The 21,772-nt window shown below is 41.6% G+C and overlaps 1 protein-coding gene across 3 annotated transcripts in view; it reads right to left on the bottom strand.

Annotated features, from left to right (window-relative positions):
- XPR1 (xenotropic and polytropic retrovirus receptor 1) overlaps window positions 1-21,772 on the bottom strand; it is a 110,044-nt gene that overhangs the window by 33,180 nt on the left and 55,092 nt on the right. For 2 of the 3 annotated variants that reach the window (XM_035900776.1, XM_009645290.2), the window contains 2 exons: window positions 9,184-9,285; window positions 3,182-3,405 (listed from right to left, as the gene is read on the bottom strand). In XM_035900776.1, coding sequence (XP_035756669.1) covers window positions 3,182-3,405; window positions 9,184-9,285 — 326 coding nt within the window. Of the gene's footprint in view, window positions 1-3,181; window positions 3,406-9,183; window positions 9,286-12,138; window positions 12,201-21,772 lie in introns of those variants that run through there. The other variant, XM_035900777.1, reaches the window with a different exon arrangement.

Genomic DNA, 21,772 nt, shown 5'->3' with positions numbered 1-21,772 from the left:
TGCAGGCAGACCATGGCAAAATTCACTTCTAAAAAAGCTTAGAAAGTAGCTTAGAAAGAAAACCAGAGAAAACGGCAAAATCCAATGCCCTGGGGAGAGGCGCCAACTACTCACTGAAATTATTTTCAATCTAATTATGCTTAGAGTGATTTAATACCAGACCCCTACCGTTTAGGTGGGGAAATGAGGCTAGGGAGACAGGAGCAGGAAGCCAATGCATTAACGATCTGCATTATTGCAGGCAAGAGACTTTAATTACTTTCTATTGGAAAAGCCAGCATATTCCACCCCAGGGAGAGCAGATCACTATTTCAGAAATTTGAAATTAAAGAGATGCAACAAAATGATTATTTTGGCCAGAGATTTTTCTGTAGCTTGAACTAACATCACTTTATCTGCCACATGCGCAATTACAGCCCAACTCTGGCGTGCCTTGGCAGGTTGACCACAGTTACACCAGAGACCCTAGAACCTCTCTCCAGTGCCGTGCCATCCTCTGGCTGCAAAAATTCTGCAACCCCAAAGTGCGTGATAAAGCCACTGCTTGTTACAGCAGTACTCCTGACAAGGAACACGTGGTGACAAAACCGTGAAACAAAACAGTCAAACATCATTTACGCAGTCAGAAGTTTTCTATTTCTTGCTATTCATGATGTTTTTATTCAGCAAGGGGTTTCTCCAAGCCTGACTTCCATTTCTGCTGGATACTAATCGAATCCATTGAAGTGAATCAGCTAATGGCACGTTTTGTCGTTAAAGGTGAAAAAACCCAAACAGTGCAACTTACACAATAATATTATGCAAGATCAAGTAGGATCAAACAGTGGACTCAAAAATCTTTGCTCGTACACAAGCGTATTGGGAAATGCACCAGCAAGGCAAAAACGCACAGCAGTTTAGTAAGACTGCTTCAGCCTCCGTTATTTGCCCCATGAGCGATTATATGTAAGGATATACCTTATACTTAATTTCTCAAGATTTGTTTGTTCTAAACCACAGCATTTCAATTAAATAAATTATTTGTATATGTACCTACTCTAGAATTATATGTTACTGTTAACAGTAAGTTAGTTTTACCAGAAGTTTAATCACTGGCAAGTTAAAAAAGTAACAGCTGCCCTGGAGACAAGTTATAGTTTCACTTGATGTTTGGTTTGTGTACCTTAGGAATGAACGCGTGCTACTGTTGCTCTTTCTTCAGTCCGAAGAGACTGAGGAATTTGCTGGTGACTTCACTTTATCTCCTACACCAAGGCCTCAGCTACGTCACCTTCCCACCAGGTTACTGTTCTCCCTCTCCAAAACTGCAAGACCTTAAATACTCCTAGCTCAGAAGTGATTAAGAGTAGTACTCTGGGATTTGGGTTTATGTTTGGTTTAGTACTTGTATTCCTTATCCTCAACTTCAAAACCAGTTTGAACTAATTTTTTCTCATTCTCTCTTTAAAGTTATGTTGTAGGAAGAAGTTCTGCTCCTTTTGGAAACTGTCAAAGCTATCAAATCCAGATGGGTTTTACATCAGTATGTAGTATACATCCAAAGGACCTGGATTCATGGTAGCAAAAAGCAAAAATATAAGCGTGGAAGATGCCTTTCTTTGCTGATGCAGAGTAGGAAAAGATTTTTCAAAGGAATCACCTAGGTCATCCCCTGTTTAAATTCTTCATCAAGCCTCAGAAGTTATTTTTGTAACCAACAGTAAAAGCTTTCTTTTTTTAAAAGAGTGAACAAATCACAGCAGGTAATACTGCTTCACTCCATACCTGAAAAACAAAGGATACTCTACCTTTCCCAGGATTTTGAACTAGAAACCCTCTCTAGTAGTTAAAGGGCTTTATTGAGAAAGCCATAAATAGTTTCTGCAACTATAAAACCTGTGTTCAGGGCTCGCAAAGCGGTGTCAGTTCAACCAACGAAAGTAAGGAGTTACAGTGTCCATAAGGGGTGGTCTGAACACGTCCCCGAGAGCTTCCCTTGACGGCAGTCTGATGCTTTTTCCAATACAAGTTGGGACCAAAATTTTCTTCAGGGCTCGCAAAGCGGTGTCAGTTCAACCAATGAAAGTAAGGAGTTACAATGTCCATAAGGGGTGGTCTGAACACGTCCCTGAGAGCTTTTTCCACGTCGTCTGATGCTTTTTCCAATACAAGTTGGACCAAAATTTTGCTACCTAGAAACCCAGTATTAAAGCAAGGTAATTCCAGCTGAGGCATCTGGAGTGAGTTAAGCATTGGCAGCATATGTGCTCAAGGACATAACATCATTTTAGGAGATACACAAACAGAATTCTGGAAAAATTAAGTTTTAACCATACTGCAGCATGGCATTCAAGTAATTCTTATGGTGAATTTTGTTAGTAAAAATCTCCAGTACAATGCTGGTAAAGGTCTAAATAAATAAAGTTAACAAATTTAATTTCAAACATTCTTATTTAACAAGATAAACCCCCCTGCAGTAAGACATTTAAAAGCATTTCAGAGTATTTAACACCAAACGAACTAGCCCAGCAAAAACAAAACAAAACAAAAAACCAACCACCTTAACAGTTTCAGATTTTTGTTTCAAGTTTTTTGGAACAAAATCAGCGTCTGCAATATTTACCATGCCCTTTCATGACAGAAATCCAAGTAGAACAAAAGATTTATTTTTTCATACTTCAAGGCAAACGAGCCTGTATCCTACAGAATTAAAAACATTTTTCTTTTAAATGGATGTTTTAACAAGAAATTCTGATATAGCAATGTCACAGTCACTGCCATGGTAACGCCAAGAGGAAACAGTTCGTTCGTATTTCAAGTTTCATTACAAATACTAGATAAAAGAGCTTCTTCCCCAACTTGCCAGCTCCAGCCCTGCACAGAACAACACACTACAGAAGGAGGAGGCCCCGAAGTGACTTCGTGTCCTGACCGTGTCTGGGCCAAGGGTGGTCAGCCAGCCCAGAAAAGGAAGAAGGAAGGTCCTTCTGCAGGTCAGCTTAGTGTTTCTAGCTCAACAAAAAGCAGTAACACATATGCTGCTAGCTGCTAGGCATCTGCCTTTTCTTTAAAAATCTTTAGGGACCCCAAAATAAAAAAGGAAGATATAAAAAACTGGCTTGAATGAGGCAACTCAAGGATATGCAAAGCACAGAGACATTTACACACAGGGCTTTGTAAAACCACCTGTTTTTGCAGGTACCTGATAGTTCTGCAGTAAGATGAGGCTGAGGTAGAGCTCACTGAAGGCCAATTTCAGATCTTTGATATTCCTATGCTGGACACGCTCTTCGTGGGACAGGTGGAAGACCGGCTTTCTGCGCCGCTGCAGCGTGGAAGCCCCACTGGCTTCTTTCTGTGCATCCAAAGTTGACTGTAACTCAGTCCGAAGAGTAGTAAACCTGCGCTGAGCTTCTGCAAGCTTTTCTGTTAGCAAGGAAAGGGAAAAGTCAGTTGAGAGGAAGCAACTTGCCTACCAAGCCCCTAAACAGCACTATACCTTCTCCTCAAATAATATGCCTGTAGGTAAAAAGCAGTGCATTGAATAACCTACTGCATGATCGTCCCCCACAAAGCGTTAAATTCAACAACTCTGCATTTTTCTATTTTATGAAGCTCCTTCTTGGTAAAGGCTTTAATGCAATCATATGTAAAACATACACATTCTCCAAAAAAAAAGCCATCATGTCAGACAGGTTTTAATTAATATTGTCAAAATCAAGGGGCTGTCCCTTCAGCACAGACTAAAGCAGCACTAGACATGGATTCTGACCTCTCGACTTCCATCCCAGATCTGATTTCTAGAGGATGCTCGATCCAGGACCGTAGGAATACCCGTTACAAGTGGAAGAAGCCCAACCTGCGCAGCTGCCGCCTGCACCTAGGGGCTATAAACCAGCACAGGGATGCAGGGTCAGGCCTCCCCACATTGGCAAAGCTGTAGCTGGAGGCAGCCAAGCAGATAGGGTCTCATCCAAATACCAAAGCAGTGACCACACGTCTACTCTGCGCGCAAAGAAAAGCTGCTCGCCTTTCTCAAATAAAGCAAACGCACAAAAAGCATTAGGAAAAAACCCTGTTAGACAATATTATGAAACCTGACAGTAAGCAAAGTGCTTTTCATATCTGTGCACCCACTACTGACTACGTGTTTACTAACTTTTTATGTGACAGTAAGGAAATCAAAGGGAAAAAAAACCAACCACACTTCAAATGTGACGCTGCATTTTGTTGCTCAGAGCGCAACACAACCCCTCTGCCAAGCTCCCAGTGACAAACACAGCTTCTGCTTTGATCAGGAGTTACAACACTACTTGCTGCTGTACATGATCCGCTGTAATAATTTATCCCTCTTTTCCTCGGCTGAGCCTCATGCAGGTTAGAAGCACTGCCTCATTATTTACTGATTAAAGGGACAGGCAACCTGAACTTAAATATAATTTTGATGTGTTTTCAGAACAAGTCAATCTCTCTTCCTCACATCTCAAGTATGAAACAGATGTTCCTTTAAACATGCTGCTTTATGTACTTTCAGAAAATAATCTTTTTGGCTAAATAACAACTTCTAACGCTAAAACCAGCATAACTGACACCAATATCTTTCTCTTTGTTCTGTACAACTAGTTCCTTCCAGGCTTTTTCCCTCTGCTACGACTTCAGTCACAGCTTTGGCATCTCTATTGATAAGCACCATCGCAGACCCCAGGCGCTGGTGTTGGCCAGGAGGAGGCCGAGCAGGTTGACAGAGTTGGAGCAGACGGCTGGGAGCTGGAGCCCCCTCCACCCAGCAGGACACACGCCACTGCACCAGAAACCATGACCCAAAGCTCTGCCCAACAGTCTCCTGGCTGCCAATTTAATTCTCTTCATTAGTATCTTACGTAACAACTTCATGGTAATTCTCAATTGCTACACACACACACATACACCCCCTCAAGTAAGATTTACTCTTATGGGAGTAATTATGTCCTTTTCCTCAGTCTTACTCAATTCTGGTTAATTTTAAGAGCAAAACTCCTCTGTAAATAATTTTACAGTGCTCTGCATAAGATATTTTCCAGAAGGAGAATACCTTCCAAACAGAAATGGGAACCAATACAGAAAATTCAAGTATGGAAAAGCCTGAAACTCTCTATAACTTTCTTGATTATAAACTTCAATAAAAGTAAGAGGTTATATAAAGGCGGGAAAGGACAACTCCTCTCTGACCAATTCTACAGCTGCAAGGACTCCACCGAACAGAGGCAATGCATCCCACAGTGAGAAGTGTCTGCCCACAGCCTACAACCACATAATATTTAACACACACAAGGTCAGACTGCAAAAATAATCATCTCTCCCCACTTTGGGAACGCTCTTGGGAAGAAGTAACAGATATCTGTTAGAGCAGCTGTTAGAAGGAAAAGCCTTCATATAAATAAAACTCAAAAGTTCACTCTCTATATTCAAAATGTCGTATTAAACCATCTGTGATACACTGAGATTTCTTTTGGATCAAGTTATTAAATATGGAAGAGTTTAAATTCACATCTTTCAATTTAAAGCACTGTTCCATTGTCCCTATGTCCAGAAAAATCTTAAAAACCCATCAGCCTAATAACACAATATTTAAAGACAAAGGTTTGAAATAGTTATAAAAATGTTCTGCAATTTTCCTGTTTGCAAAGCATTATCCATAAAAAAGCACCATCTCCAAATACAAACATTTTTAATTATGCACTGCTGCAAAGTGTCATGTGCTATCTTCTGTACAGCCCTTTCCATCCATAGGGGAGGACCACAGTCCTCTGAGGATGAGGCTTTAAAGGCAACTGACCCAGTCCTATAATGACTTGCTACTCCTGAGAAACGGCAGTCCTGCCACCACCTTCTCCTTCCTGCCCTCCCTCTTGCACTGACTCTGGCTACCCAGTCCACAAATCATTTCATCTTGTTAAGGTATGATTTTATCGTCAAGATTCACTGCAGAACCAAAATATGACAAAGTGTGTGCTGCTATTCTTAAAACCTCCCAGGGAATTGCCTAGAGAATTGGCAAAGTAGAGTAGAAATTAATTTCTCAGTTTACAACATACTCCAAAATGATTGAAAAGACATTCACTGGTATCACTAATTTAGCACTCCGAAAAGTGACTTAAAAAAATGTGCCGCTCGAAAGAGTTAGAAAAAAGCAGCATACACTTAGAAGATGGAACCATTCTTCTTGTGTTGCAGCATTTTGCATGAACTGATGCGCACTGAGTCCCCAGCTCAAGTTTAATCTCACGGCAAAGGCCAAGGAGAAATCTAAAACCAACAGAAGCAGTCTTCAACAAGAGTGCTTGCAATAAATAAGCAGCTTTGCCCCAAAAATGTTTCTAGATCCTGACTAAAACCCACCATCTAAAGAGTTATCACTTCAACTATGCAATTCCAAGTTGGTTTGACTCCGTTTTCCACGTTTAAAGAAAAGTTCACACGTAAGGATCATGAAAAAAACCTATCACACCAAGGAGGTAACATAATGTCCCCCCAAGTTCCAGCTTACCTGGTCATGGCTGTGATCACAACCTGTTTCGCCAGACAGGAGGTAATTGCACAGCCCATACCTCCTCACAGCTACCCGGCTCAGGGCTCTGGGCATTTTGGGGAAGCTCTTCTAGCGCTCCTTCCTTTTTCCTACTTGTACGTATTAGGTTCAATATTTTGCTTAACAAGTTAAAGCCGTGGCTTCCTAGAAATAATAAAACCAGCTCCTAAATTAACCACAAAAATGTTACTAGCTAAACAGTAGTCCAAGCAGATCCTGATGATGCTAATTTAAAATATAACAAACCTCCCCTCTAGAAAATCCCAAACACAAACTAAAACCGGCCACAAATACAACTTCAGCACTTGAACAGGCATTCCTCTACTGGCACCATCTGAAAATTTTACTACTATTCTTTTTTCTTTCAACTGAGTGTAGATTTGCTTGAGCATAGTCCAAATAATCACAAACTGTTTATCAAATCAGATCTAGTTAACAGCAGTTTTCCTTCCTATGGAGCGGGGATAATAGTCTGGGGAATTAAGGCAATGTTTGATGAGAGCCGACAATCTGAGGACACAGAGAAAGGCAAAGGCATTTTACAGCGGGTGCTCCAACCCCCAGCGCTCCAGGGAGCTGGGATCCGGGAGCAGCCCCTCCCCCAGAGGATGGGGTTATCCATGCCATGGCAATGGTCAATGAGGATCCCTCAGCACAGGGAAAAGTGATGAGGAAACGAAGTGGAGATCAACAGAAAGCTTAGCTTTCTTGAAAACACGCAATATTTATTGTCGTAAAACCAAGAGTGTAATAAGCCATATAATAAGCCTACAATAAATAGGATGTAGCAGGTCACAATCCAAGCCAAGACATGCCTGGAGTTACAATAGAGTCCAATGTGACATATTTCTGACATGATCAAGAAAAGGGACCATTGATGGAACATTTCTTGATGTAGCTTAATGTTAATAACCCTAATAAAGGGTTTCCATACTATTAAAGTCATGTCAGTCTTCTGCAAATAGAAAAAGGCTTATTTTAATCTTATCACAAGAGATTTTCAAATTACATGTATTCTCTCCTATAACTTTTTGAAATGACAGCATGTTGAAAAAAAACACCCTACCCTATATTATTAATACCATTTTAAACAACGCTGGAATGGGTGCATATATGTGGGTGAACGTGTGCTAGCAGGTCCTCATTAGGGAAAATTATAATCTGTATTGTGCATTTGAATTGACAGAACTTCCTCCACAGAGTCTAGCTCGTAATACACAGGATCTGATATAACTAGAAAAGTAAGATAAATTTGTGAGCATAAAAGGCCTTACCTCAGACCTGGGAGAGAAACAGAAGGCCTCGCAGTGAAGCAAAACTGAGAACAATTGTTCATACGAATTGCATGTAGAAAAATGCCTATGAAGTGCAAAACCCAGTTAGCCTAACAAAACATCCCGCTTCTACCTACAGCCTGCCCCTTGCCCTTGTCCTGACACCCACTCTGGCTTTAGCAAAACACCACTGCTCTGGGGAGCCAGAAGAGCAGGCACAGCCAGTCCAAGAGCGGCTTTACTTCCCTAGATGGAAGCTGAACAGAGGCACGCTGCAGTGCACAGTTATTGCATCTATTATGCTTCCAGCTGTTTTCATGTTCACAACCCAGATTCCGCTAGCAATAAAATACCTAGCAATAGTCATTGCCTGATGGTTATTAAAATATTTTGCACAATTCCATGTTGTCTTTGTTACCAGATTATATCAGAATCAGAAATAGAGAAGGCTACCATATTGCGCTGCGAAAGCCTGTTTATAACACCAAGTTAATAAATCAACATGTTAAGAGAAAGTACAGCAGAAGTCAGTGTATCACTGTAACCATATTTAAACGCTTTTCTAGTTGAAAACCCATTTTAAACCTTACCAAAAGAGGCTGAAAACCAGCTGAAGTGTAATGGTGGGTGGAACTGGAGCACACTGTTACTAAGCCTTTTGCAGCAATATTGCAGGGTGAAGTTCCAATTATCCCGTTCTGAAGTTTATTTTCAAAACACAGGGTGGGAAGGCAAACTTTCTCAGGGAAAACAACAAACAGCAGCACTCTGACACATGACCCCTAGGAATCCGTACTCTTACCACCATTGCATTTTTACTCAATTTACTGAACAGGATTTTGTACACAGCCAATGACAAATTGCTACTGGCTGATCTACTCCAGAAAGTTGCAAGAGTTTAAGTAAGAGTTAAGTGCTTAAAAACGTGTTGGATACATCAAGACAGTCAAGTTACCATACACAGGCAAGTCCACGATAGCTACTCCTGCCCAAGCTCAGGGAACACCAGCTAGGGGGCTTAGGACACCGAAAACACGCACAGAAGACTGCCACCATGGATAAATTGAGAAACTGTGCCCTATATGTAAGCTGCCACTTAAGTTTAAGGGCATCTTCATAAGGTTCAGCCAAATGCTATTGCAAAGCAGTGAAGTCACCTGCCCTTCGTTCTCTCTCCATTCAAATACCATGGTTTAGCTCCATGTCTGTGATTAAACCAGAGCAGTTTCCCATATAAACTTGCCCTATAATTAACTGATGGTAGACCTGCATGACCACTGTGGTTATTCTGAAAGTTTGGGAGCTTCAGACTCTTTTTATGCTGCTGTATTTTCCACAAATATACACAAATAAGCACCTTACCTGAATAGAAAATGTTGATTTTGGCAAGTTCCTTCTCACAGGTTTGGAAGAACTTCTCTTCAAACGTGGCAAAACACCTTTTCACTGTGTCCTCATCTGTGTCTATAAACAAAATAGAAAAAAAAAGTTGTAACAGAAGAACATAGGAACAATTTTCTAAGCAGCTGCCATGGAAATATTTCTTCAGAGTTAAGTCCACCTTCTTTGTCATGCAGAGAAAGAACAATCAAGTCCAAAGGGCTCAGAGGGAACACATATTTGGCTATAAAAGGAACTACACCAAGACAGAGAAGGAAAAATCCACATAAACAGAAATGCACCTTGACCAACGTTCCCATCATCTTTTTTTTAATCCTTCAAGTGCTACTGCAGATCTCACATGCTTCATTTCTACCTACTAACCCAGCTTGTGTGACTGCACCTGTAGGGCCACCCTGGGTCAAGACTGTGCTTTATAGCTACAGGAATCTTTTTTAAAACACATCTCACCTACCACCACAAAGTCAGCCACCCTAAAGCTGCACACCAGTGGAAAGGGAAGACCATGCCCCATCCCCACCTGCCCGCTCTGCTGCCTCCAGCACCCCAAAGCCACCTCTCTGCTGCCACGTGAACCTGGCACAAAGCCACACAGCCACCGCAGGGGTGGTCCCCCACTTTACTCCCACATCGCTTGTGCAACCATGCGATGAGCCAGATGGAGGAAAGATCTTCCAACCAAAACAAAAGCAGACTGAGCAGTAGAATAACCACCCTCAGCATGCTACCATCGCTCTACGTCAGGGTTCAATTCTTACATTTATCCACCTAGAAGTTGTTCTGCTCTCCAGCCTTGGGCCAGTAACTTCAATACAAACTTCAGTGAGAGCAAACCTCTTTAACAAAAGACTGGGGTTTATGATGGGGGTTTGTTTTTTCTTCCCTGCGTTTACCGTAGCAGAAAACCAAGTACCATCAGTGCTGTGTGTTCATGCCGTGCCCTTCCCATCTTGTCAGTCATTTCCCCCAGAGCTCCTCCAGCACTCCCACCATTGCAGCGTGCCTTGTGCTGGGACTGGTATACAGATGCAACCTACCACAGGCAGTGGTCTTGCTCCTGAAGAACAAAGCTGGCCATGAAAAGTATTCATGCCAGATTAGCAAACAATTGTATTCAGAAGGGAAGTGCCAAGCTTTAAACTGAAGTCTTCATTTGACCTTTCAGAAGGACTCACTGGCTTCAGCTATCATTCCCACCTTCTCATCACTATAATCATTCAAATAGAAACATAGCACCACAGCAAACTAAAATCTGCCCAGTGGGTAAATGGGAAACTGCGTGGAAACTACCTTCCTCCTCCCTGGAAAATAAAATATCTCTCTCATAAGCAAAGTTTAAAGGAAGAGGCCTAAATTATGGCGATCGCGATCAGATCCACACTTCTCCCCCACCACTCTGGGACTCTTTTAACTCTTTTGGAAGAACTAAGTACAATTCTGTAATTCAAGTCAAATTTTGCAATCAAAGCAGCAATTCAGTCTTCTGAATTCCAAAAAGGAATATAGCGCAGCATCTCCAGAAGTGCAGAATTTCAAAGATAGAATGAATTTTCTAATAGTTAAGAAATGAGTTTAATGAGTAAAAATTAAAGAATCTACACTATAATTACAAGTTTTAGCACTGTCAATCATCTGTCCCAAATGTTCCTAATGCTGAAATAAAGCAGACTTCATATCCCCCATAGTTAACAATTTCTGAATTTTCATGCGGTCTTACAGACTAAAAACTGCTAGTATTACTACAAAGCGGAAAAATTAAAATTTTATTACAGTCTTGATAAAGCCAAGAAATAGATTTTGAAATACATGTTATTAAATTGAGATGACAAGTGTCTACAGAGAAGTTTCACTCACTAGCAGATAAACACTCTGGACCATCATAACAAAAAAGCCTTCTTCTTTTAGCATTAATTTCTAGGTAAAAACAGCCTCAAAGTAGTATTAATATATGTTAAATATAACCTTTTAACATTTAGAATTTCCTGGCTTTTATGTTTGTGGCACTGATATTCAACACCATAAACCTACAGACACTATTCTAGTGTTTTAGGGGGGTTGCACAGAAAGAGCAAATAACACAATGCAAGCCTGCAGGGGCAACATTGGAAGAAGTCTGTCTTGGAGCTTGACAATGCTTTAAAGAGTAAAACAGAAAAAAAAAAAAAAAATGAACCAGTCCTGCACAGATGACTGGTGTTTACAACTCCACCATCCAAGGGCTTGTAGAAAAGAATTTGCAAGGGCTCCAAAGGCTGTTCCAAACTCCCAAGTTTTGGCTCCCAGGGTCCCTTTATTATCTGATTATTATACTTGCAGATCTGCGGCTACTCCCAAGGACGAGGGCTCCCTCCCTTGTGCAAACAAACCCCAAAATGACAGGGCTCTGACTCTTCTTCGCTGAAGAAAAGCCGCAGGAGCCCTGTGGTGCCATTACGCCCCTGCTCGAGGCCACTGGCCTGACGCAGGCTTTGCGGAACCACACACGCGCGTGCCTCAACCGCTCCCCACTCCGCTTAGTGCCTCAACACAGATCCCTCTTTGCGGGCAGCCTAAAACACCAGAAAGACAGAAAATAACTCTGCTTTGAGGCTGGTAATTTCTGACAGTAGAGTCACAGCAGTTGCAACATCCTACCCTGGGGCCCTACCAGCAAGGCCAATCCTAACTTGCCTGCAAGAGCCCTAATCCTTGACCCAACAGCCACTAGCACAGGCGGACGAAACACAAACAGGCGGGTGAAGCAACAGAAATTACTAGGCAATACTTAATATGCATAGATTTTGTTCATTAGCTGCCTGAAACTCTTCAAATAACAGTAGCCAGGCAGTATCAAAACAGAACTGACTCTTAAGCAAGGACCCGAAGGGAAAATTCTTCAGCCCGAAGAGTTTACACATCTCTAGCAGAAAAGCTTACCTATAGATGCTTTCTGACATGGGGTAATCATCCTTTCCTGCCTTTAAAAATAAGTCATGTAGAAATAAAAGCACAGAGGCTCACTGCTTTCCTGATTCGGAAACACTGAACTGCTTCTTATCATCACTTGTTTCTAAGTTCACAAAGCAAAAGTAAAACCAAGCAAGTTTTTAAACTTCAGACACTGGAACTATCCAAGAACAACAACAAAAAAAAGTGTACGTTTTGTCCATGAAGTCAAGAGTGAATATTTCTACGCAATCAAAGTATCACCTTTTAAGATAGGAAAAAGCTCAGCAAAGTATTAAACTGACACAATCAATGCCAAATACATTAGTAAATATCTTGTTTTGTACATTACTGACCACTTCAAGAAATTACAAATAAGTGTGTTAAACTGTTTAACTATGTCTGACATTTAGAAGAGGAAAATGGGCTTTAAAACACAAACAAACTACTACTGGAAGACCTTCCAAAAACCTTGAGATTAGGAATTCAGTTCCCTATTTCAACCTCAAAACATTGCTGACTCAGAGGAAAGCAAGTTCTGTATAAAGTATTCAAAATCCTTCTCCAAATGACAAACACCTTCTTATAAAAGATATTTTGCAGACCATAGTGGATGCCAGCTTTGAAAATCAGGATTCTCTGTGAAGTAAAGGCTTCCCTTTGGTCCCATTCCCACCGCAGTTCAGTCATTTAGCTACAATAATAGACAAGTGCCGCCAAGGCTATTGCCTTTATTTATTTATTTCCCCCCCAAGGCTAGGCCAGGACAATGTTTTTTGCCATGAGAAAATCACAGTGCCAGCAACCGGCCTTGGATTCAGAAGCTCCATGACAACAGATGCTGTTTTTAAAAGGCATCCAGCTATTGCTGCCAAGAAAGGCCAGCGGTGACCTACCTTTTGTTGTTTTTCTATAGCCCTAATACTCCATTTACCCTAAGCTCCACAAAGTTGCCATGAACAAGGTTGCCAAGAAGATACTCTGATCAATATTGCAGCTTCCTGACCTCATCTTCCTATGCAATTGCCTGCTGTGAATAAAAAAAAAAACACAGTAAGCCTGAACAGCCCTTGCTTTTACTTGCAAAGCCAAGTGGTAAACCAGCAGCAATCTGGATGTACTCCCCTGTCGCCACACTTTCTAGTTTGCTGGGAGTTCAGACGCTGGCACATCTAAAATAGAACCTGAAGTTGAAAAATTAACATGCAAGTTCCATTCCTGCACTGTCCCAAGCACTCATTTCTCAGTGCATCTGTGAACCATCCATTGCATTTCTCATTTTCTGCAGCTCTAGCATATAGACAAATGATCCGCACCCCAGGCAGCTTTGCTTACTCACTTCCATGCAAGAAAACAAAGTCGTCTTTGTTAGAGCAGTGCCCTCTAAAAGTAATCATTAAAAAACCCAATCCTTCAGTCTTTATCATGCTGAATTTTAAGGGGCATTTAATTTAAAAAGATTAATTAGCTTTTTTATGAGATCAGCACAGGTGTGTTCTCTGAATCACCTTCTGTTTGCCACAAAACAGTTTATCTAAGTCGTTATTTCAACACTTCAGCTAGAGACGAGGCAATGTCGTTTATTTGGAGGACTCTGCCATCTATTCAGTAAAAAAAAGTCAAACTCAACATTGGCACCGAACACATCAAATCATACTGAACAGGTGACCACAAGATTATCAGCAGCACCATTTTGAAAACATTAAACTTTTAACATTTTCCACACCCTGTCCTTGGCCTCCTGCAACTAAAAGCCCTGTACACAGGGCTCAAACAGATCTGCAACAACAGAACTGTGCTCTGAAAAATTAACAAGATTTAAAATACAGTTTTCTTGTTCCCAGGTCTATGAAGACAGTAGCTGCTTATACTTCTAGGCTCAATGGCATATTACGGAAAAAGGAAATTAAGGCCGCTTTTATTACCACTCTCAAAATTCTAAAAAAGTGAGTCACTAAAAAACATGTACCTGCCTCCAACCCCCCCATCAGCTTTGTCCATCTACTCAACCATCACAATTTTCTAATACCCTCGACAGATCTACAGCACCAGGATTGCACAGTTTCCCAGCCTTTCACACAGTACAGTGAAGAAATTTTACAGCTAAAAACCAAACTGTGTAGTTCATAAATGCAAGGACAAAAATTACCTTTACACCTCTAATGCGTCATCCTCATGTTTACTGGGATATTTTTTTCAGAGGAAAGGTTCTTACGCAAGGCAACTCCCTTCCTCACAACAGAAAGCTATGCTTGGGTCAGCTGCAAACTGGATCGCTCACTGAAAGCTTCCAATAAATTAATTACTCACCATGCATTTTCATGTCCGATCTTGTGGCCAATAGAGATCTGTATGAGAAAACTTTTAAGCGCTTAAAGTACAGATACAGAAATTTCTTCCTAGGACATATTCTTGCTATAGGAAAAGGAAGAAAGCCAACTCTGCTTGCAAATAAGGAACATTTGCATTCATGTTATTCCACCTTAACTCCTGAGCTGCAAATTGTACATACACATGTAATCATAGAATCACAGAATCATAGAATCGTTTAGGTTGGAAAAGACATTTGAGATCATCAAGTCCAACTGTTAACCTAACCCTGCCATCCCACCACTAAACCATGGCCCTAAGCACCTCACCTGCACGTCTTTTAAATGCCTCCAGGGTTGGGGACTCAATCACTTCCCTGGGCAGCCCATTCCAGAGCCTGACAACCCTTTCCGTGAAGAAATTTTTCCTAATGTCTAACCTAAACCTGCCCTGACGCAACTTGAGGCCATTTCCCCTCATCCTATTGCCCATTACCAGGGAGAAGAGGCCGACCCCACCTGGCTACAGCCTCCTGTCAGGCAGTTGTAGAGGGTGACAAGGTCTCCCCTCAGCCTCCTCTTCTCCAGGCTGAACAACCCCAGTTCCCTCAGCCGCTCCTCATCAGACTTGTGCTCCAGACCCCTCACCATCTTTGTGGCTCTCCTCTGGACATGTTCCAGCAACGTAACGTCTTTCTTGTAGTGAGGGGCCCAAAATGGTATACATCTCTCTTGGAAATTATTCCATCAACCAAAAAGTGGACCTCAGATTAAAATACTACAAAATCAGCAAGAAAGAAGCTTCTTGAACTAGTTAATATTAGAAGAAAGACACTAAGAAAATTCATAGCAACCTATACCAATTTTCCAAACCATCATGGATGAGCTGGTCAGCTCTCCACTTAATGAATGCTTTAGCCCAAATTAGATTTGGTTATTAAATTATTTCCCTAAATCTAGTAATAAAAAAATGACCACTCGGTAGCAAATGAGGCTGGTATTGCCTGCACACCCAGTGTTTATGTGTGGGTAGGGGAAAGAGGAGGCAAGAACTGCTGCAGGTCACCAACACAAGTTCTCTCAGGTTTTGGTTCATCATTTTGCTGTTTTTACCAACTAACCCAGAACGAATTGAATCTATTTCAAAACACCTTTAGAAAATTAAAATTTTCAGGTTGGTAAAAATTCTGCTGCCTTATTTTTAGATTATATTACCAAAACCTTACAAGGAAACCAGCCAGATTCTTCTAGATGGTTTATTTAGCTGGAAAGAAAAGGCAACCTCCACATGCCTACAAGCTAGATATCCAACCAAGTGCCTACTGTAAATTATTTATATTTGTGACTCTGTAAACATAGATTCTAAAGCACTGACAGTATCCTGGTATGAACTTCAGGTGCAGACAAAACAGGCAATGCAGTAGCCAGATGTGAGAAGCCAGCTGTTGCCCAGCTGGCTGGCTACAAGCTTCGTAGCTTGAAGAGTGTCATGCTTTGCAGTCTACAGGGCAGCTGTGCTGCTCTTCTACAGGTTCACTTCTTTAAACAAGTACCTAGCACTCATAAGAAGTCATTTTGCAAAGAAAGAAGGCAGCACTAGGCTTTGTCAACTATTATGAGAAAGTCACTAAGGCGAGAGCGCGGTGGTACTGTCACTGGGTTCTCCTGGTACAAGTGCGGCTACATGCGCATTACTGCAACAACAGCTCCACAAAGCCATCTGTGCAATGATGCTTCAAAGCTGACCTTTTTCAAATTCTCTTATTTCAGAGGAAAAAGATTCTAACCCTTCAGCAGATACGTAAAAAGCATGGCTAATTTAACCCTGCACACCTGGAAGAGGATCTAAATGACTACCTTCCAAGTAGCTGGGGTGGGGGAAGGCAAGAGGGGTGCAAAAAACCCAACTAGGTCGGCACAGTTTTGGAGCTGAGATGACCCCAAGGCTCTGTAAGCTTACATTCCAGCTGTCCCCAGTTTTGCTGTTATAATTGACCATTATTAGATTGTTGTCTGGATTTGCAAACTGCCAGTGCCATCTCAGCTTTGGGATTATACCTCCATTCTGTCCTCTGTCCTTACACGTGACTATGATGCTTCAACGCTTTTACTACGCTTCACTTCTGTACCATTAGAAAAAAATCAATATTCCCAGCAGAATAACAGAACTGAGGCTATGTGGTACCTCAGATTTGAAGGACAGCTAGGCAGAAACTTGTGACAGAAAAAAAAAAAAAATTAAGAGAAGCAGCACAAATGCTTAATAATATTTCAAAACCTACCATAAAAATATTGTTAATACAGTATGACAGACCTGGGTGCCAGGAGGCATCATACAGTGACAGGACTCTCAAAACCTGCCTTCCCTGGTTAAGAACAACCTTTAATTTCTTACTCTTTTCAAGAAGGAAAGTAAAGATTCACTATGTGTTTTTTTACAAAAGCTTCCCAATAAGCTAGACGAGAAATACTGCCACACACTTAAGGGTCAAGAAAAGATGGTCAACAAGAGCTAAGACTCCAGAAGAAATTTCACATTGACCATTACCAGACTCCAAGACAAAGAATGAATACCAGGGCTGAGTTACTCAGTCGGTGCATACTAGGACCTGTCCAGACACAATGGTCACATATGCCCAGTGTAGACAAGTAACCGGTGATGCAAACGGAGATGCTGCCGTTCTGTGGAATTACCAGGATCACACCGGGACTATCCCTGGTTACACAATGCACCTGCACATTCCTCAGGGTGCTGATCTGCTGCTTCGAGTTCTGGCTTTCATTTAAACAAGACAAGACAGCAGCAATTATGGTTGCAAAAAAACCCCCTATCACAGTTTACACATTTGAGGTTAAGTAATGCAGAGATACTCCAGCCTCTTGCAGACAAGAGGTCCCAACACCTCTGACAGATGCTACATGAGACAAGTGTTCAGCACTGCCATCCATTCCTTCTGCAAATAGAGATCTTCATCAGCCTTTAATCTCAGCAACATTGCATCCAAGATTATAGTTTCCCCCCCTCCTCAATGATGGGACCACCACACTAAAAAGTAGCAGTATGTGTTCATGCTTTTAAGATCCACTGAACAGACCTCAAGTAAAAAAGCACAGCTGTGTTTTAAACAGGTATAGAACAATCTGAAAAACTTTCCTTCTGCTAATTCACCAGGGTGGAAGTAAAGGATACGTCCCTAAATTGCCCAGCTTGGTCCTTAACCCAAATATATAAATGCAAAACAAAATAAGTCACAAAAGTGCACAGCAGCATGGAAAACCAAGACCAGAACTGCTGATTTAAAATCAGGTGCTCAGAGTTCAATCTGAAGTTTTTCCTTATATTCACCTCCCCATGTTTCCCTTCAGCCTGGCAAACTCAAGGAATTCAAGTAAATCCTCTGCTGGTATCAATACAAGTGCTAGAGCTCCTGACCTCTTAGTCATATATATGTACCTCTTAGTACATATATATTTAAACAAATATATATGTATGCTCCAGAAAGGGGAGGAGGAGATCATCCCAGTCCTATAGATTTGGGCCTCTGGGACAGCCCCCAAATCAGTGATGGAAGAAATTACCATGGGGACTAGAAACGCAGCAGCAAGAGGCAATTAAAGGAAATTCCAATACTCCAGTACAGAATATAGCAGAGATCCATCACCCTAAACCCCACAAATATTCTTTCCCTGCACCCCCTCCTGAATGAAGGTCATACTTCATGGCATGGAAAGAGAAATAAGAGGAAACTTTCCAATCTTTTTTAATGTGCATTCATATTTATCAAGACAGACCTAAGTTCAATCTTTTGAATATTTTAATCAAGCAAAAAAGGTTTCTGTTAGGAGATAAAGTTTCATAATAAAATGACTGTTTATGCTCCTCTTACTGAGCCTCCAGTTTTAATAGTCCTTACTTCCAGGATTTTACTAAGCAGGAACAGTTACCTTCTCATTAAAACTGCACAAAAACCTTTAGAACATCTGACATAATCAAAACCACAAGATCAGAATTAAAACAAAACTGAGCAATTACAGCTAGTTAAAGGAACGGTGATAAAGTGCACTTCTGAAGTCTTGCATTATTAGGCAAGTTTTTCCTTCCCATGAAAATCTCATGTAGGTGGAGTGTTGGGGAATTTTGGAGGCAGTTCAGGCTGCCCTTTATGTCCTAGATTAGACACACACCCGAAGCCCCTTCCCTTGCTCTGGTACTGCTGCTCATCCAAGCCCACAGTGAACCAGGTCATGAAGTTAATCCGGTATTTAGAGAACTACTCAGCATAAGCACTAAAAAACCTAACTGATCAATAAACTAGTTTCTTGTGGTTTAGTCCTCTGAAATAGAACATTGCAGGTAGGGAGGAGGCAGTGAGAAGGAGATCACCCCTCTGGCTACCCATTTGATTTAACTGGAATATCAAATCACTCCCCTTCAACTCACATCTATCTTGTGATAAGAGATGACTAAAAGCGTTACCCCACTGGCTCAGCTGACAAGGAGATGTTGGTAAAGCCAACACAACTCACTTGAGTTAAATCACATGCCCATACCCTTGATAAGAACATAGCAAACATCTCGATTATTAGTTAAACAGATTGAACCTGTTCAAGCTTTGGTCTTTTTCTCAACAGCACATAACCTCCTGCCAACGCTCCAGCAGCACGTGTGCCTCTAAGTCTTCTCTTCTTCTCAAACTCTGTAATGATGCATTTATGTGGAAAAGCCTTTCTTACCTTGGATACAAACTGTCTAGTTCAACATACTCCAGCACAACTGATGTTAAAACATCTTTGAGATATTTTAGTATAGTTTAAACTATTTTGAATAGGAATAAAAGTCGTTATTTCAGTGTAAAATGCTTAAAAGAAGAAATAAGTTGGAAAACAAAGTAACGTCAGAATTCACTACAACGTGGTATTACACAAGCAACTGCAGCAACATTTTGGTATGCAAGCTGTACTAGGACCTTTGAAACAGGCAATGCCTTGATCAAAGTCCTCTTGGGCATGATGGCCCGTCACTGTCCCCTCAGGGTGTGTCCTTACAGGGATGTTTTCTGCTGAGTCTGATGAGCCTTCCCAAGACACCTGTACTCACAGGTCTTATCTGCACCAAAGATGCTCTGCATATCACTGGCTATGCAACAGGTCCAAGTTTCCATACGTTCCCTTGTGGACATTTTCCTTTGTCCACAGTCCCCACAGTGTAGATGACAGTGATGTACAAACTAGAAAGAAAATCTTCTCTCAGAAAAGAAGTTAAAAGGTTGAATAAGGTTCATACATGCATGCTGCAATAGACTTAAACTGTCACCCACTCACCTGAAGAACAAGATAAATGCAGGGCAGAATCACCCTGAAACGTAATTTAAGTCTTGTTCTTTCAGTGCTTTCTCCCACTTTCTTTCTTTCTCCCTCCCTCCCTCCGCCAAATATCAGTTTCTACAGTGTATGTATATATTTTTTTATTTTTCTTTTTAAATTGCTGGCAAAAATCAGGTTGTGCATGAGCAAGTCCTACAAGAAAAGAGCTAATTTATGCCAAAATAAGAGGCCCAGAAACTGTCAACATTTTCACAATGATAAAGCCATCACTGCAAATGCAGCCTGACAAGCAGATCACCTGTGCTCCACCACCAGCCAATGCACCCTTACCCCACTCACCCAAATTGAGACTTCTTGTAACCTAAGCTGTTCTGCTCTTCATCAGGATTTGCAGGTGGTCACCAGCAGGACACATATGCCAGGAGCTTTAGGAAATGCCATCTTTCGGCATTAAAGCCATGCCCTGTTCAGGCTCCTTGCGTGCGTGCTCTAAGAGCAAGCTCAGCAGTCCAATAGCCCACTCCCCAAGAAAGGCTGCCTGCCTACAGGAGTGCTCACTTAGCTGCAGAACCAGGACCCACAGCAATTCTTCTGGATTGAGAAGTAACACAGAAGTAGAGGCGCTGAATCAGTTTTACAAAACCTCACTTTGGACTCGAGCTGGTCCTTGCACCCAGCAATCTCAGCTCCTCTGGTACAACTGTACAATCATCGATGTACTGGAAAAGGTTATTCTCAACCCTCCTCGGTTCCCCCATGGATTCTGTCAGGCAGCGGTGAAAACAGCAGCGGGAATATGAATGAGGGGCCAAGACAAGGCCTAAAAAGCAGCAAGGTTGGTTTAAGGCAGAACAGGGAGAAAGGTAAACTCCAACTAGAGTCAGTATTTAGAAGGTCTCAAAATACTTATTTTTAAGAACTAAGCTGTTTAAACCCAGAGTTATTTCATTCTGCTGCAGATAATTCAGTATCTACATTGGCAAACCAGAGCCAGCACAGCTTTGAACAGGGCAATCTTCTCCACACCAGGCAGACCACACATACGTCTTCTTTGCATTCCCTGAGCAAACATCACCCACGTCCACAGGGCTTCAAACTTTTTCAATAAGTCCTCCATACAACACATATTTCTGTCAAGAAACTTCTCTGCTTTCTCCTTGTTTTTCTTGGTTGTTGCACATGGAGGTGGTAACCCCAGAGCCAGAACCAGAACCACCTCAAAGCTTACAGGAACGTTTTGCTCAGAGTTACTGGCATCTGTTCTCTGCCTTGTACGGCACCACAAAAATTGTCATTTCACATTTAGCTGTCAGTCCATACAACAAAGCATCCCACTTTGGTAGTTACCAGTATTGGCCAAAGCACTTTACTACCTGCTATGACTTTGCACAGTAAGGGAGAAAAAGCTTTGCAAGTCCAGGACAGTCATTTGTTTCCATTGCTGCTGGCAAAATCGTGAGAATCTTGAGATGGAGGTACTACCTCGTCCCATAGGTTGCCAGCAGCGACACTGAAAATCTTCAGGGAAATGGTGTAATTAAGAGCATTATAACTTCTTAAAAACACAGGGAGTAGCAGAGCGTGCTTTCTGATCCTAAGGCTCCTGGGACGGGACACAATTTGGATGGGGAAAGCCTGTCCCTGTGCAGCACACCGGCATCCCAGGAGAGACCCTGCTTGGTTGTGTTTGTCTAGAGGGAGGTAGAAATGGGAATTACAGCTAATTGAAATCATTTTGCATAATTGGAGCTGATAAGAGACCTATACCCATCACTCCAGGAAACCATTTGCATCCTTGTAACAATTACAGTACATATCACATTCAGAAGTTAAGCAAAGAAATTGAAACACTAATACTGGTGATAAAAGCCAGGTCAATAAACAGACCACCAACATTAAAAAAAACCCCCAATGCTACTTTAAACCTCTTTCAGACACATGACAGCATTTTTGTTCGGACTATTGGGGCTGTATGGGGGGGTGGGGCGTGG

Source organism: Egretta garzetta, unplaced genomic scaffold (genome assembly GCF_000687185.1).
Source record: "Egretta garzetta isolate BGI_Z169 unplaced genomic scaffold, ASM68718v1 scaffold598, whole genome shotgun sequence".
NCBI classification, from domain to species: Eukaryota; Metazoa; Chordata; class Aves; order Pelecaniformes; family Ardeidae; genus Egretta; species Egretta garzetta.
This window is presented reverse-complemented; position numbering and strand designations above follow the sequence as displayed.